This window comes from Zalophus californianus, chromosome 11 (assembly GCF_009762305.2).
Source record: "Zalophus californianus isolate mZalCal1 chromosome 11, mZalCal1.pri.v2, whole genome shotgun sequence".
NCBI lineage: Eukaryota > Metazoa > Chordata > Mammalia > Carnivora > Otariidae > Zalophus > Zalophus californianus.
Window position 1 is genome coordinate 59342557 of NC_045605.1, and position 15111 is coordinate 59357667.

The following is a 15111-nucleotide window of genomic DNA, read 5'->3' on the forward strand; positions in this document are numbered from 1 at the left end:
ATTTATCCCCTCCCATTCCCAGCCGGTCTGGCACAGAGGTTAGGCCTGTTCAGAGCAGTGGGGCTGGCCAGGGCATCGGGACAGAGGGGTTTCTCCTCTTTCCTGATTATTATTTTTGGGGGGGAGGGTTGTTGTTGTTCTTTTCCTTTGAAAAACTTGTAATTTATTGAGGTGAGTTTTGCTCAATCCAAATAAAACTTAATTTATTGAAGACATCACGCTGGCAACCCTTCTGAGTACCCAGGATGGGGATAGGCTGCCTGCAAGAACCCAACCCGCTTGCAACCAGCAAGGTACCCACTGCAGCCCCACATCCGCAACCCAAGGTGGTATAGACCAGGTGACAGTGAGAACTAAGCAAACTAGCACTTTATGGCCCAGATCCTTCTCCCCACCCCCACCAGCCCCAATAACATTAAAAGTGCCCGCCCTCCCTAAACCCACGCAGAAAGCCTTAAATAAACCCCAGCCCGGTCCTTGGGCTATTCCTTCATTTCCGGACGGACACCCCCATAGTGGGGGCTGGGAGAGGTCCTAGCTGAGCCCCTCCCCCTGTGGTTCAGGCCAGGTGGAAGGCAGCAGAAACAGCGGTTAAAGTGGGGACCCAGGCGTAGCCAAATGGACGACCCTACGGGCACCCCTGGGGCTGGGAGTAGGGTTCCAGAAAAGGAGGTCAGCACCAGAACAACCGAAGTCCTTGGTAATCACGGCAACTGACCTCTGAAGCCCTGGGGCAGGTGAGGGGCAGGATGCCCTAATTAGGGCATTCCAAACGATTGGGCAGTGGGGAACGCAGATCCCCAATAAATAGCCAGAGAGGTACTGCCCCACCCCTCATAACTTTTCAACTTCGGAGCTATGGCTGGGCCTTAGTGGAGGGGTAGGGGTGCCGAGTTCGCAGCTTCGCAGTGCCACCGCTATCACTTGCTGAGCTGCAGGGTGTCCAAAAGGAGGCGCTTGTGAGCCGGGTCCTGCACCCCAGCCTCCTCCAGGTCCTCCTCGGTGATGTCGCTGTAGGGGTAAGAGAGGCTGGGAGATTGGCGAAGTGGTCTCGAGGGCCCGTAGCTCCGCCCCCGGGGCCAGCCCCACCCCATCCGCCTCCAGCCCCGCCCCCACCTGAGAAACTCCAGGTCGTCCCAGCCATTGTGCACCAGGCCCTCCTCATAGCGCTCCAAACCGATGGCCCGCAGCCAGGCGCCCATGCCCGCCTCGCCCAGCCCGCTGGCCCGCCCGCCCTGCGGGCACGGAGCCTGAAGGAATAGGGCGTGTCAGGGGGAGCACTGGAGGTACCCGCACAGAGAAGCACCCGCAGACAGCCACATTCTACTACATGCTTTAGGGGAAGAGGCAAGAACTGGGGCTGATTCAGGTGTCCCCCCCAACTCCCCAGTGCCCAGCTCAGGGCAGAAGGGACACCACTGAGTGTTGAATGGTGAAGTAAAAGGATACCACTGTCCATGGGCAAGCACACACCTCAGGTACACACAGATAGCCACCCTTGGTCCACACACCTCCTCTGCCAGGTCCTCCTGGATGCTCTCTCGGATGCGAGGCGGAGGGAAGCTGAGAGGCCGGCCATAGTCCGAGGGCAGTCCCCGGGGCGGCTGCAGCTCCAGGGGGCCTGGCAGAAGTACCGAGCGGCCAGGCCCAGCAGGGGCATAGTCCACCTCACTCAGCGTCTTGGCCATCTGCAGCACGGAGCAGGAGCGGTCGTCCCCACTGGCTACCTCCCCCAGGAAAGTGCTGGTAGGTGAGGGGCCTGGGGGCAGCGGGGGTCTTGGATGGGCCTTGGGAGGTGGTGGGCCACGGGCCTCACCCCCGCTGCGGCCCCGGACCACTGGCCCTGGCAGAGGATCCAGGCTGGGGGGCAGGAAGATGGCCGAGTCTGGCAGTGGTGGGGGTGGAAAGTCTGGAGGGGGCAGTGTGCCCCCAGACTCCTCATCTGATGAGCTCCCCTCTCCCACACGGGGGGGCCGGTGGCGCCCAAGCTGTGGAGCAGGCACTGTGATGGCCACTTTGTTCTTGGTGGCCGGCGGGACAGGGGCCCTGGCAGGCGAGGGTGGCTCCGGGGGCAGCAGCTGGTGGGGGACCCCTTCAAGGACGTAGTAGGCAGGGTTATTGAAGCTGTTCTTGGGTGGGGGGGCTGCCACCCCTTCCGGCTCTGGAGCCCCCTCTGCCTTCAACCTGGGTTTGGGAGCAGGATAATGAAGTCAGGACCCAGATACCAAAGAGAAGGCAATGGGTGCAGTGGAAGGAGAACTGGACTGGGGAGTCAGGACGGTGGGCCCCCGGTCCTACAACTGCATGTGACCTTGAGCACATCACTTTCCCTCGCTGGCCCTTGCTGTCTTCACCTCTAAAATCCAGGAGACACGATCGCTGAATAGATAATCCCTGAACTTCCTTGCCTGACTTGCTAAGATTCTCAGATCTTTCTTTCGTGACTTTGTGAAACCTGAGCTTAAATCAGGGAAAACAGGTGCCAGAAGGCAGGGCAATAAAGACCTTAATGCGAATGACCAGCCAGATCTTGTGAAAGCCTCTGGAGGCATCTGAGGCCAATCTACTGAGAAGTCTCACCCAGGGATTCAGGTTAGTTTTACTCAAGCCTGAAGATAAAACCAAGGTGACTGATGATAGGTGAAGGTGAGTGAAAAAGCACCAAACCGCAGCTAGGAGCTTTTATTTAAGTTCAAGCGACACTTGGATATAATTAGAAAGTAAGCCTCACTTTCCCCGAGTATGAGCCACAGAACACTAGTTCCCCAGGGTATTAATAGTTACTGTGTGGAAAAGAAGTTTCCTGGCCCATTAAGTTTGGGAAACTATATTCAACAGAGTTGAAAAAGGGTTTCCTTCCTGTTCAGATGCTCAGAGCTTTTGCGAATACTAATGTGCACTGGGACTGTGTAAGAAAAGAATCTAGCCAGAACCATTTCCCAAACTCATTTGACCACAAACACGTTTCCAATGGGGCATCTTGTAGGACAGTGTTCCATAGAATGCACCAGAGGAAATCCCATGCTGAGGCCAAACAGAAAGCTCAAACTAAATCTGTTTACATGGAGGGAACTGTTGCAGAAAATAACTTCTAATTCTATTTTTTAAGGCAGAACCGGGAGGAAAGAATGACTGTGCTCCCGTGGACTCAGAGCCACGCCTCAGGGAGGTCTGGCTATGGCCAGAGTGCCCATAGGTATAGAGCCCCGGCACCCCCAGCCATGGGGCTTGAGATTACTCAAGCAGCAAATGGTCCCCAGGCTGGCCCTGAGAGCCAAGCACAGCAATAGATGAAGTGGGGGGTATAACAGCTTCCTTCTCTCACCTGGAGGTCAAGGGCTCCTCCCGGGGGGCAGATCGAGGCGGGGCTGGGGGCCTCCCAGTTGGTGGTGGTTTTTCTGGTTCTTCGAATAACTTGGACAGTGGGTAGGAGGCCTCTGCAGGGGCTGGTTTGCGGTTCCCTGACCTGCCAGGGGTGTACAGGGGTGAGATGAGGTAGAGGCTGACCCAAAGCCCCCAGGCACCCCTTCATGGGACCCCCAGCACAGTCCCAGCTCACCTGGGATCCTGGCTGCCTCGAGACACAGAAGGGACTTTGCTCTTTGCTCCTGCCTCATCCTTATCAATGCTGATCCACTCTGGAAGAAAAAGAAGACTCAGAGGGGACCTGGGGTTCTGGACCACAGATACCCACTGGGCCTACCAGGCCTTTTCCAGCTACTCCTCAATGCAGGCCCACTTCCAGCCATGGCTGCATAATTTCCAAATATTTCAGAGATTCTAACAAGCCCTCTCCCCACCCCGGTCCACCCCTCCTAGACGTGCCCACACCACCCCATCTTATGCCCCATATCCCTCCCAAAGGAGCCCCCACCGTAGAGTCGCTCACGGGTGCCCAGGCGCTCTGTGGGCACCCGCACCTTCATGGAACCACGGATGTTGCCTGTCTCCTCGCCGCGGTGGGACAGGAAGGTCAGGAACTGCTGGGCCGTGCTGCCAATCATGGACTTGAGTGCCACCACACACTCCCCTGAAGGGAAGATGGGGCAGACCAGCAGATTGCCAAACCTTTCTAGAGCTCTGCTTGGCTGTCCATGCCTTTTGGCACCCCTCCGCGCCCTCACCATAGGATTCGTAGCCATCCATGGACTTGACCGTGAGCAGGAGGTGCTGGTCCTGAAGGTACTCGATATCAGCCAGAATTGGCTTGAGCTGGGAACCAGAGAGGCCCAGTGAAGAACAAAGCCCCAAGCACCCCCTCCTGCCCCTGACACCACTCACCCCTACCCTCAGACTGGTCCATGCTCACTCCCACTTAAGGAGAGATCCCAAGCCTTAATGTAGAAGACACAGCCCCGCATGGGTCTCTCATAACATTTAACAGCATTGTCATTCATCTTCTACATCCTCAATGGCCAACACAGGACCTGACATTTAGCAAGGGCTCGAAAAGTATTTATGAACGGATGAATGAACCTGCAACTTGGTCCCACATCCCCCAACTAAAGCAGGGTGCCCTCACCCTTACTCATGCCCAGCCCCACTATGCATAGGCACAGGCACACTCGCGCATGCACAAACCACATGTGCTCTGCCACACCTCTCCCTATGCCCTCACCTATAGGCCCAGGCCCTGCCAAAAGCCTCACCGTGGGTAGCTGGCGTGAAGACCACTGCACCTTGAGGAAGTTGATGTTGTCACTGCTCTGGGCATCATTTTCGAAGCTCTTCTTGTACTCTGGGGAGAGGGAGGGGATACCCACCTGAGTGCCACCTCCTGGCTTCCCTTCTTCCCCCTATCCTGGGGGCCGACCGCTCTGGGCACCTCGGGCTCCGCAGCCCTCTTGGCCACACCCAGCCCCGGGCCTGCCTCTGACCTTCCAGGCAGGTGGAATAGAACTCAATGAAGAACTTGGTGCGGCTGGCTGTCTTCACAATGGCCTCGATGCTCTCAAACTCAATGTAGGCCTGGTCCGAAGTCTTTGAGAGCCCTGAGGGGCAAAGGGAGGAAGGCGGTCAGGACGGCTGCAAGGGTGGCAGGAGGAACAGGACAGACACTGAGCCCTGGGACAGGAAATCAGGGGCCCTGGCAGAGGAGGAGGGATGGCCAGGAGGGGCCTCCCTAATCCCAAGCAACCAATGGGGAAACCGCAAAGCCCAGGCCCTGGACCAGGCAAACAGATAACCCAAGGATGAGAGACCACCTAGGAAGGGGGTTGGGGGACCAGAACCCCTGCAGGGACTGCCTGCCAACAACCCTCCACACTACCAGGCACACTCAGGGGTATCCACACGGCTCCAGACAAATACAGATATCCGTGTGCTTTTATATTCACAGATAGGCACACACGCACGGGCACGCACCTTTCACGGTGCCCCGGGCACACAGACAGCCTCAAACAGTACATATTCAGAAACAGTTTTGCACATACATGTCCACACACAAACACACACACACACACAGATATAGTCAAACCTATACACATCCCAGGCCACCCCCTGTGCCCACCCACCCACAAGCACATCCAGAACAGTCACCTTTCTTGGAGATGAACTGAGAGGTTACTCCAACCTCAAATGTCCCAAACACGGGGGAGTGGTCGCTGGTGACGATGTCATCCGTGCAACCTGGGATAGGAATGGGAGCTCAGGGGGCAAGCTCTTTCCTCTCAGCTCCCAGTTCCCAAAGCTAGGGCAGAATCGGCCTGTGGCCACCCAGGACTGCCCATCACCCTGTCCAGGAGACTCTGACCATAGGAATTGCAGATGATGTGGGTCTCAGGGTAGGACTTCCAAAGAATCCGGTCACACCACGAAGGCACATTGGTCCGGACCTGGGGCAGGCGATGTCAGCATGGTCAGGGCCAACAGCCAGGGTTGCTCAGCATGAGCCCCACTGCAGAGCTGCAGAGCTGATGAGGCCCTACACTCCCAGCACCCCAGGCCCCAGCACCCATCTCCCTTCTTGGGTCCTCACAACACCCAGGATCACCCACCCCTAAGGCCTAAGAGGGGCCACCAAAGCTGGAGTAGTAACTGCCCAGACCTTGACCAGACAGGCACTCTTGATTCACTGCAGCCCAAAGGAATCTCCCAAGGCCCCCCTGCCCGTTCCCCTCGCTCACCCCAGTTGGCTTCTGCTTATGCCAGGCATACGTGTCCCGGGAGCCCCGCTCGTAGCGGTAAGTGGGCGGGAAGGAGATCTCTTCCTCACCTACGGAAGGCAGGGAACAAGCGGGGCTCAGGGCCCTGAACACCCAGGCATATCATAGAGGCCCCAGCCCTCGGAGACCTGCCAGGCCCACACTCACTGAACCGAAGGAAGACCTTGTGCTTCTCGCGTTCCAAATTAAGCTGGTCCACCCTGAGCAGGGGCTCAAACTCCTTCCTGCTGATGTAGTTCAGGATCTCCTGCAGTGAAGACACAAGGGCTGGCCACTCCCTGTTGAGCCAGAGCCAGAAGTGGGAGCCCAACTGGCCCCCAGCCCAGCTTCCCTCGCAGCCACCCAGCAGCCCTGTTTGCACCTGGATATCCATGTCCAGGCGGTAGTTGAGGTCCCCAAACCAGAAGAGGTGAGTGAAACGCAGAGAGATGTCAAAGGCACTGAGCTGCCGATCGCCCAGCGAGAGCAGCCGCAGGATGTCCAGGTAGTTCTGGTTCCGCCTAGGGGGCGGGGTGGGAGGCCCAGGGTCAGGGGCCAGGGACTGGCAGAAAGGTAAGAAGTCTCTGGGGTCAGGGATGGGGTGTGGATCAGGGTCCCTGGGGACAGAGGAAAGAGCTGGGAACAAGATCGAGGTAGAGGAGTCTTGAGTTGGGACAAGGGAGAAGGCGGTGTCTGGGGACAGGGATGTAGGAGGGTCATGGATTGGGATATGGGAGAGGGGATAGGTCTCAGGGGAGGAGGGAATGAGGGTAAAGACTTGGAAAGGCGCCCCCTCACCGGGCGGTTTTCTCATTTCCTGAGGTAAGGTGGCAATTCACAAAGCCAAATGAGGTGCCATTGAACATGAAGGAGACTCCCACAGCTCCCTTGTTTCCTGTCAGGGCAAGCAAGAGAGGAGGGCCTGCGTCACCTTTGGAGGGCTCCCAACTCTCCCCTCTGCCCCTCGAAGCAGTGGTGGGAAGGTCCTCCCACTCCCCCCGCCCCGCCCCAGATGCTATGAGGCAGGCAGGCCTCTGAACGCATCCCCCCTTCCCAGGGGGCCACACAGGGCACACGCCGTCCATCTGGGTGGCCTGAGTCTCCGCATGTGTGAATAAAGCCCCTGCAGATCACAGGGGATCCCAAAGATGGAGCTGAAAGCACCCGCAGATTCTGAGCAGAATCTCCGCTGAGGGAACGCTGGGCCACAAACCAAAAGGCCACCACGTACTAGCTGTGTGACCTTGGACAGGTCACTCAGCGACTCTGGGCCTCAGTGTTTTTGGGGTTTTTTTGAGGTTTATCATCTATGTAATGGAGATAATTATCCTGGCCCTGCCTTCCTGGTGGTGCTAGAAGACATTTAGAATATGAATATGTTTTACAGGGTTCAAAGTTCTATATATGAGAAAGCTGAGACCACCCAAAAAGGGGAGACTACGGGCTGGAGAGAAAGCAGAAGGTATGGACAGAGAGACCCTGCCCACCCTACTCACCCAGGGTGTTGGCAATGCCAGTCTTCACGCTGGATGTACTGACATGGCTGATTCGGTTCTCATGCTCTGGCTTGACCAGAACAGCTACCTTGATGTTCCACAGTGACTGCATGGCAATCTGGGGAGAGGGTTCGGGGTCACCCCTGCCCTGGGCTGGGGCACTGTCCACATGCTCCCCCAACACCCCTGCCTATACCATAGACTGTGCTGTCAGTCACAGGATAGAAAGGTCTGCTACCCCTTTTTCCTGAGGGGCCAGAGAGAAACACAGCATGTTCCCACAGCACGAAGGACTCGTTAGATCTCCTAAGGGATATGCCCGGGGGCCAGAGGGAAAGCCGGTCAAGTTGTGCTCCCCAGGGTCGCCATAAGGTCAAGCAGGATAGTTTGGGGTGGCGTCTGAGGAGGGGGGACTGGACAAGATGACCCCCCCTCACCGGGCGATAGTCCAGATCTGTGAGTTCCTTGAGGCCCCCGCGTAGCAGGTCCAGCCACTCGCGGTCGCCCACTGAGTTCTCCTGGGTCCCAAAGACATAGATGTCATGGGGTATGGTCACTGTGACCTCATCCAGGGTTTTCCCGAGACCCTTCGATGTGAACCAAGATGTCACGTTTTTCGGAGGTGGCACACTTCCTGGAGGAGAAGGGGATGGGGGGTGGTCAGGTCCCTGACCTGGGGCTATTCCTCTCTCCCCGCCCAGCCCCAACCTGGGCCTGACCCATGTTCCAGGTGCCTATGAAGACAGAGATCATGTCGGGCTCATCTTGCTTGGAGTGCTTGTTCTTCATGAGTTGCAGTAGCTGGCAGAAGGCCTCCCGCTTCTGGGGGGACAACAGCCAGTTAGGGGAGGTCCCTGGTAGGTGGCAGGTCCCACGAGGCGAGGGTCATGCCTGTCTGGTCCCCCATTCAAGCATATCACAGGTGCTCAATAACCGCTCACTGGATGGACCTTTGACTCCACCCTCAGACCACCCATTCTCAATACATACACTCTCTGCCCTGTCAGACCCACTCCTACCAGGAGGGACGACCCACCTATATCACGTGTCTCCTCTCTTCCCACCCCACAGGGACCCCTGCAGCCCCCAGGGCCTAGCCCAGCAGGCTGCTCACCCGGGCACTGACAAAGATGAAGTCCTTGCGCTGTGTCCGATCCTTCTCCTTCTCAAACACGACACCCAGTTTGTTCTGGACACGCTGGGACTTAATGAGCTGGCGGACTAGAGAATGGAGTACGGTCTCACTGGCCCGGGCACTGAGGCCTGAAGGCCACCCTGCTCACTGCCCCTGGTCAGGCCCTGGCTCACTGCGGTCATGAGTGAAGGTCGTCCAGTCCTCCTGCGAGTCCCGCTGTCTCCGCAGCAGCACCAGCCGCCCGCCCTCCACATCCACGCTCAGCGTGAACTTCTGCGACTTCCCAATCTTGGTTAGGTCGCCCAGAGTCACATCCAGCTTCACCTGCAGGTCATGAGGTGGGGGGGAGGGGCGCCTGCTGGAAAGACCTCGGGCAGGGGACACCCCCTTCACCCCCAACGGCCCTTTGCCCCAGAAGGCCCCACCTGACACCCCTCTGTACCTCAAAGGCCTGCACGGGGATGGTCTTGGCCTTACGTATGGATGGCTGCAGCGGAGCTGGTGGGGCTGTGGAGCTCATGTCCTGCAGGGCCTTCAGGGCCTGGAGCGGGGAAGGGCAGGCAGGGTCAGGGGACATGCGGAGAGCTGGGGCCAGGAGGGGCATGGCTGATGCTGGGGTCAATGCTAAACTGTAGATTCAGGGTGGAGATCCATTAGGCTAGTGCAAATAGTCAGGTACTGGTAGGTGAGGTCCGAGGTCAGGAGTCAGGCTACCTTCTTCTGGATGCCTGACAGGAAGTCCTTTAACACGGACAGCTTCAGCACCAGGCTCTCCAGCTCCTGCTCCCCAGTCTGCGGTGGAGTCTGCACAGAGCCAGGATGAAGCTTGTACATGAGGCCAGCAAGCAGGAGGTCCCCCAGCCAGCCCCAGACACGAGCCCGTTCCCCACAGGCCTCCCTGTAATCCCACCTGCTGCTGCAAAAGGCGGGTCACCATGGGAGAGCTCTGCTGGTCAAACACCTTGGACAGGATCTCCAGGCCCGACAGGACCTTGTCCACCTCACTAGGGGACACAACTGGTCAGAATGCCCCCTCCCCACCCCAAGTACAGGGCAGGGGGGGCTGAGTGGGTAGCTTCAGCCTCCACCGCGAGGATACAAGGCTTCGGGTGAGGAAAAGTCAGGAAACAACAGCTGGATCCCTGTTCAGGGCCAGAGATCAGAGGTATGGACATTTGTGCAACAAGGGGGCAGGTGAGGAGAGGCTGCACGCATGGGGCTGGGTGGCCCAGGTACCTGTGCAGCCTCCGGCATGAGGTGGCAAGGGTGCGGGTAAGGTGGGGCAGGTTGCTGGCTCCGCCTCGCACAGCCTCCAGGTCCAGTCCGTAGCTACCCTTCAGGTACTCGTGCGAGACAGTGCTCAGCCCATTGGGAGCACTTCAGGGAGGGGTTGAGAAGTCAGTGAAGCACCAGCTGACCCTGTGCCAGCACTCCCACCCTGTCCCTGGAGGAGATGGGGCTGGTAGTGATCAGAACACCATGGATCAGGGTGGCTGCCTCTGGGGGTGGAGCGGGGCCTTAGAAGGTCCCTCCCACTTTGATGAGGACACAGTTCTCAGAGGGGAAAGGGAATGCCGGCTCCATGTTCGGGGGTGGGGGGGTTGTGCTCTTACCTCTCAGCAGCTGGACTTGTGGGAGTCTCAGGGGCTGCTGGGAGGCTGCCGGGCCCCACGGGGGCAGAAACACTGGTGGAGCCAGAACGCGGGGGCAGCGGGGGCTTCTCATCCTCGCCATCTGTGGACAGGAGTCAGTGGGCCTCCCCTCCCCAGTGAAGTAGAGATACTCCCATGGAAGTGGGGGAAAGGGCCCTGGCATCATGGTCAGGAGCAGGGGGCTCTGGGGGAAGGCAGGTTGAGGAGGCGGGAAGGGAAGCAGCAGGTGGCATCTGGGAAGGGGCAGGGAGGCACAGCGGCAGCACCTGAGACATCACGGTCATCAGGGGGGTCTGGCTCGCGCTCCCGCTCCACAGGCAGCAGCAGGGCACACACAAGGCCCTGGCTGGGCTGGGCGTACAGGCCGATGAGCTCGCCCAGGGTCTGGAAACGGCGCACGGGCACGCCCTGCGAGGTCTGAGAACCAGCAAGGGTGGCAAAAGGGTCAGCCAACTGATCCCAAGCCACAGGATGGAATCAAGGCCAGGACTCAGGGTCCAGGCTCCTACCTGCACGGCCAGGAAGTCTTCTCCATCAGGTAGAATTCGATATGTATGCACGTGCTTCTGATACCTGATGACAAAGCAAGGGTCAGAATCTGTCACCCTCTGGCTGGGGTCTAAGCCCCAAGGCGTGCCTTCCTCCTGCTACTGGGCTCAGCCCTCAGCTCCCTCAGCTTGGTTTTCCTAAAACCTTTGCTCAGGCCGCACAGGGTGAATGAGGAGTCCAGTCCACTTGTCTCCTGCTAGTGTTGCCAACAAGAGCAGGAATGGCCGGCCTCCCCCCCGCCACCCCTCCACCCAGACCTACATAGGCTCCACACCCACCACAGGGCCCGGGAAGCAACAGGCAGCTCTTCTGTGGCCTCCACAGCTGTCTAAACAGCCCCTCTGGGCTGTGGTACCAGCTCTGGCCCCCTGCCAGAGTAAGCGTCCTCAGAAGCCTGGTTAACCTCTGTTTGCACACATAGGAGACGTGCTCACACACGTGTGCGCCTGCTGTCTGTGTTTACGTTGGTGTCTGGCTCTGCTGGAGTAGGCTGTGTCAGGGGCCGTTTTGTTAGGAAGTATGCAGGTACCCTGGCTTTCTTCCCACTTCCCCAGACACCAGGACACTGGGATTCCCCAAGAGGGCCCCCCTATGGGAAACCTAGGCCTCTAAGAGCCCCAAACCGAGGAGGGTGCTGACAGATGGCAGCAACAGCTGAGCAGGTGACAGCTGAGCCTGGCCTGGGCAGCGCAGGCCACACTCAATGGGGATGGAAGACTCCTTCTGCAGCCAAACTTCAGGTAGGCTTACTCAAGGGACTCCCCCCCCCGGGCCCATGTGTGTGCTGGGCACCAGAGAGGACCCAATGCCCACTTGAGGGGACCCTACACCTTGGCCACAGTCCATCCCCTCCACTCAGGTAGGCCCCCTTCCGGAGCTCTCGCGGCTGCTGACAGGGCAACGTTCTGTGCAGGTGTCTGTGTGGGCACAACTCTGTGGGCTGTATTTACAACAATAAGAGCATCCCATTAACTGAGTTGTGTCTGTAGGACACCCTACAGGTGTGATCTCATTTAATCCTCACATTTTGATACAGATATTCTCCAGAAGAGGAAACAGGCTCAAAGAGGAAAAGCAATTTGACTCCAGTCGCGGGGTAAGTATAAGGCAGAGCTGGGACTTAAAGCCAGGGCAGAGGCCAGTGCCTGTCAGAGCAGGGGTGTGTCCTGAAATGTCACCCACGGACATGTGGGTATGTATACAGGTAAGCAAGTATGTTTCTGATTACCTACCCCCACGCTTCTATCCCATTTCTGACCCGCGCCCCCACCGCCGCCCGGCAGACCCAGGCTCTTAAGATTCAAGGAGTAGCCAGAGTCAGCTGGCAAAGCTGAAGCCCCCAATACAGACAGACCCTCACTCCACCCATCTCCCCTAGCTATGGAGCCAGGACTCTCCCCTCCTGGGACAATAATGTTCCTCCCCCAGACACAGGCCCAGCTGTCCCCCTCCCACTCAACAGCTGACCCAACACCTGCCTCCCTCCCCTCCCTAATGAGGGGGTATGCCCCAGAGGGGGTTGGGAGGCAAGACTCTAGGAGAGTTATCTGCCAAAGCAGTTTCTTGTTAGTCTCTCCTGGGCGTCAGACTTGGAGCATGAGCTGAGACTTAGGGGACCCCCTCTTCTTCAGGTCCACTGCCCCGGTCAGAGCTTCTCGATCCCAGCACCACTCACGTTTTGGACTGCACAGTTCTTTGTTGTGAGGAACTGTCCTATGCACTGCAGGATGTTTAGCGGCATCTCTATGGCTTTTACCCACTAGATGCCAGTAGCACTATCCCAGCTGTGACAACCAAAAATGTCTCCACACATTGCCAAATGTCCGGGAGGGGTAAAATCAACCCCAAATGAGAACTACTGGCCCAGGCCAGTGCGCCCCCAAAGAAGTGAAGAGAGCAGAAGCGTAAGGGACACAAATATAGGGGTTTGGGAGGGTTCACAGGGCTAAGGGGGATATAATCAGACCCTAATGCCCACAGTAATCCACCTAGTATCAGACAATGGGGCACAGGAGACAGCTCAGGGAGATGACTCCAAACCCACCAAACTCACCCAGAACCACTGCCACACACAGCTGATGGCTACAGAGGCAGGACCAGACCCACTCAGAGAGCTGCCAAGTCTCACCCACGTTCAGCACCCATAGCTCAGGGCTACGGCGGCCAGGATCCCCAGGACCAGGGCACAGGCGCATGCTCATTGATTTATGAAATAATGACATGGCCCCATATAGCTTTGCCTCCCCCATCCTTCTCAACACCACCCTGCCCCTCAGCCCCAGACATCTACAGCCCCACAGGTCCCAACCTCAGTCCTGGGGGCATAGAAAGGACCCCTAAGGAAGCTGCTGGGCGTCCTCACAGATCCACTGGTCTCTCTGGCCCCAACTCCCTCCATGCCTACTGCTCAGACACCCCATCCCTGTATAAACAGAACTACACACAACCCTGGAATGCACATCCACACATCCTCACCCCTCCTAACCCCTTCTGCCTGAGGGTACCTGAGGGGGTCTGCCAGAGACTCCCTGCATTTTCCCCCCTTACAGCCACCCTGGCCAACAGGACCCCACATACTCTGCCCTCGACGCCCCAGAGAGTGTCCCCAGACACACAGCAGGAAGGAAGTGCCCCCTGCATCCTTCCTCAGCCCCGGCTTAAAGCCAAAGCCCCCACTGTTGGGGGCGCTGGCGTCCCACTGTCCCAGGCCCTCCGCACACACGCAAGGAACCTGGGGCCGCGCCCCCGCCCGCAGGGAGCCCCAGCCCCACTCACAGGACGCAGAGCGCGAAGGCTCCCGCCACGCTCTCGCTGTCTCGGACCAGGAAGCTGCCATCGCGGCCTGCCCGGGCCAGCAGCTCCTCGGCGGCAGCGCGGCTCAGGTCGCGGTGGTACCAGGCGGGGGCCGGGCTGCCCAGCGCGCCCCCGGGCCCCGCACCCCCCGGGACCGGCGCCCCGCACGCCGAGGCCATAGCGCGCGCAGGGCTCAGCGCCGCCCGCGCCCACCGCCCCGCGCCATCCGCCCCGGGACGCTCGGGGCCGAGGCTGGGGCCGGGCCCGGGGCCGGGGCCTGAGGATCCACGGACCGGACCTAGCCGGGGGTCGGGGGCTCCGCGCTCCGCCGGGCAGGCCGACTCGTTCGCCGCACCGCCGCCGCTGCCGCCGCCTGCAGCGCCGGCCTCAACTTGAAGAGAAAGAAAAGTTTGTTCAGAGGCGGCGGGGGAGGGGCAGGAGCACAGCGCAGAGCCGGGCCGCCGGCCCCCTCCCCCTCCGCTCGGCCCACGGCCCGACCGTCCCTACCCCCACCCTCTTCCCCGTGGGGATGATGGCCCCCGCATTCCCGCAGGACGCGGGACGCCCCAAACCCACAATGATACTGCCCCGCCATCACCACTCCTAGGAGATCCAGACCCTCCCCCCAACAACGAAGGTCAAGTTCCCCCTACCCTTCTCCTGGACGTTTTGGGATCCCGGCCCCCTCTCCGGAGTTAGCCCCCTCCAACAATCGCAACGATATGATCCCCAATTCCCATAAACGTCTAATCCCACCCCAAATCTTTTCCATTCACCTCCCTTGCAGCCTCAAAGGGTCGGGTCGAATTCTCAAAACCCGCGAGGGATCCAAGAGGAACCTCTTCCCCGTCCTCGTTACCCGAGCGGCCCGACTCTCAACTCCCGTGAAATCCAGGCCCCTCTTCGACCTGAACCCCCAAACTGCACTGGGTCCAGCCCCCTACAAATCCCGCTGGGGGAAATCCCCTCCATAGAAACCTGATCTCCCACAAACCCTCAGACAAGGTCCAGTGTCCTCGATTCCCCACGCACGTCCCTGGCAGCCCCTCGCAGCCGAGGCAAAGCCCTTCCCCCCCCTCCCGGCCAAGTTCCCTGGCACCATCCCCCATACCCGCAGGCCCGGGCCTTGAGGGGTTCAGCAGCCCGAGATCAGGCGCCCCCCACTCCGCCACTGCCCTTCTAGAAGAAAGTTCCCTCCAACCCCTGGGCTCCCGACTTCTCCCCAGAGACGCAGCCGCCGCGCGCAGACCCCCACCTCCTGGGCCGCTCCGAAGCCCCCTTCCCGGGGGAAGCGGCCCTTGACTCTCAGCGGCCACTTAAGATGGCCATCCTCTGCCGCCGCA

The 15111-nt window shown here is 59.2% G+C and overlaps 1 protein-coding gene across 2 annotated transcripts; it reads right to left on the reverse strand.

Moving 5' to 3' along the window:
• Positions 1–176: 176 nt before the first annotated feature.
• On the reverse strand, positions 177–14137 carry INPPL1 (inositol polyphosphate phosphatase like 1). 2 transcript variants are annotated; one of them, XM_027580864.1, is made up of 28 exons: positions 13751–14137; positions 10936–10999; positions 10693–10843; positions 10388–10508; positions 10011–10151; positions 9685–9778; positions 9489–9578; positions 9217–9315; positions 8948–9098; positions 8754–8860; positions 8359–8461; positions 8077–8273; positions 7640–7757; positions 6942–7038; positions 6526–6664; positions 6312–6411; positions 6126–6214; positions 5753–5834; positions 5539–5628; positions 4878–4991; positions 4650–4738; positions 4125–4212; positions 3875–4030; positions 3560–3638; positions 3326–3466; positions 1512–2184; positions 1117–1250; positions 177–1011 (listed from the first exon to the last, which is right to left on the reverse strand). In XM_027580864.1, exons 1-28 carry the CDS (start codon positions 13945–13947, stop codon positions 921–923), a joined length of 3795 nt encoding a protein of 1264 aa, XP_027436665.1. In that variant the 5' UTR covers positions 13948–14137; the 3' UTR covers positions 177–920. The 2 variants fall into 2 exon arrangements, with proteins under 2 accessions (XP_027436665.1, XP_027436667.1); XM_027580866.1 differs by lacking the exon at positions 10011–10151.
• Between the last annotated feature and the right edge of the window lie 974 nt (positions 14138–15111).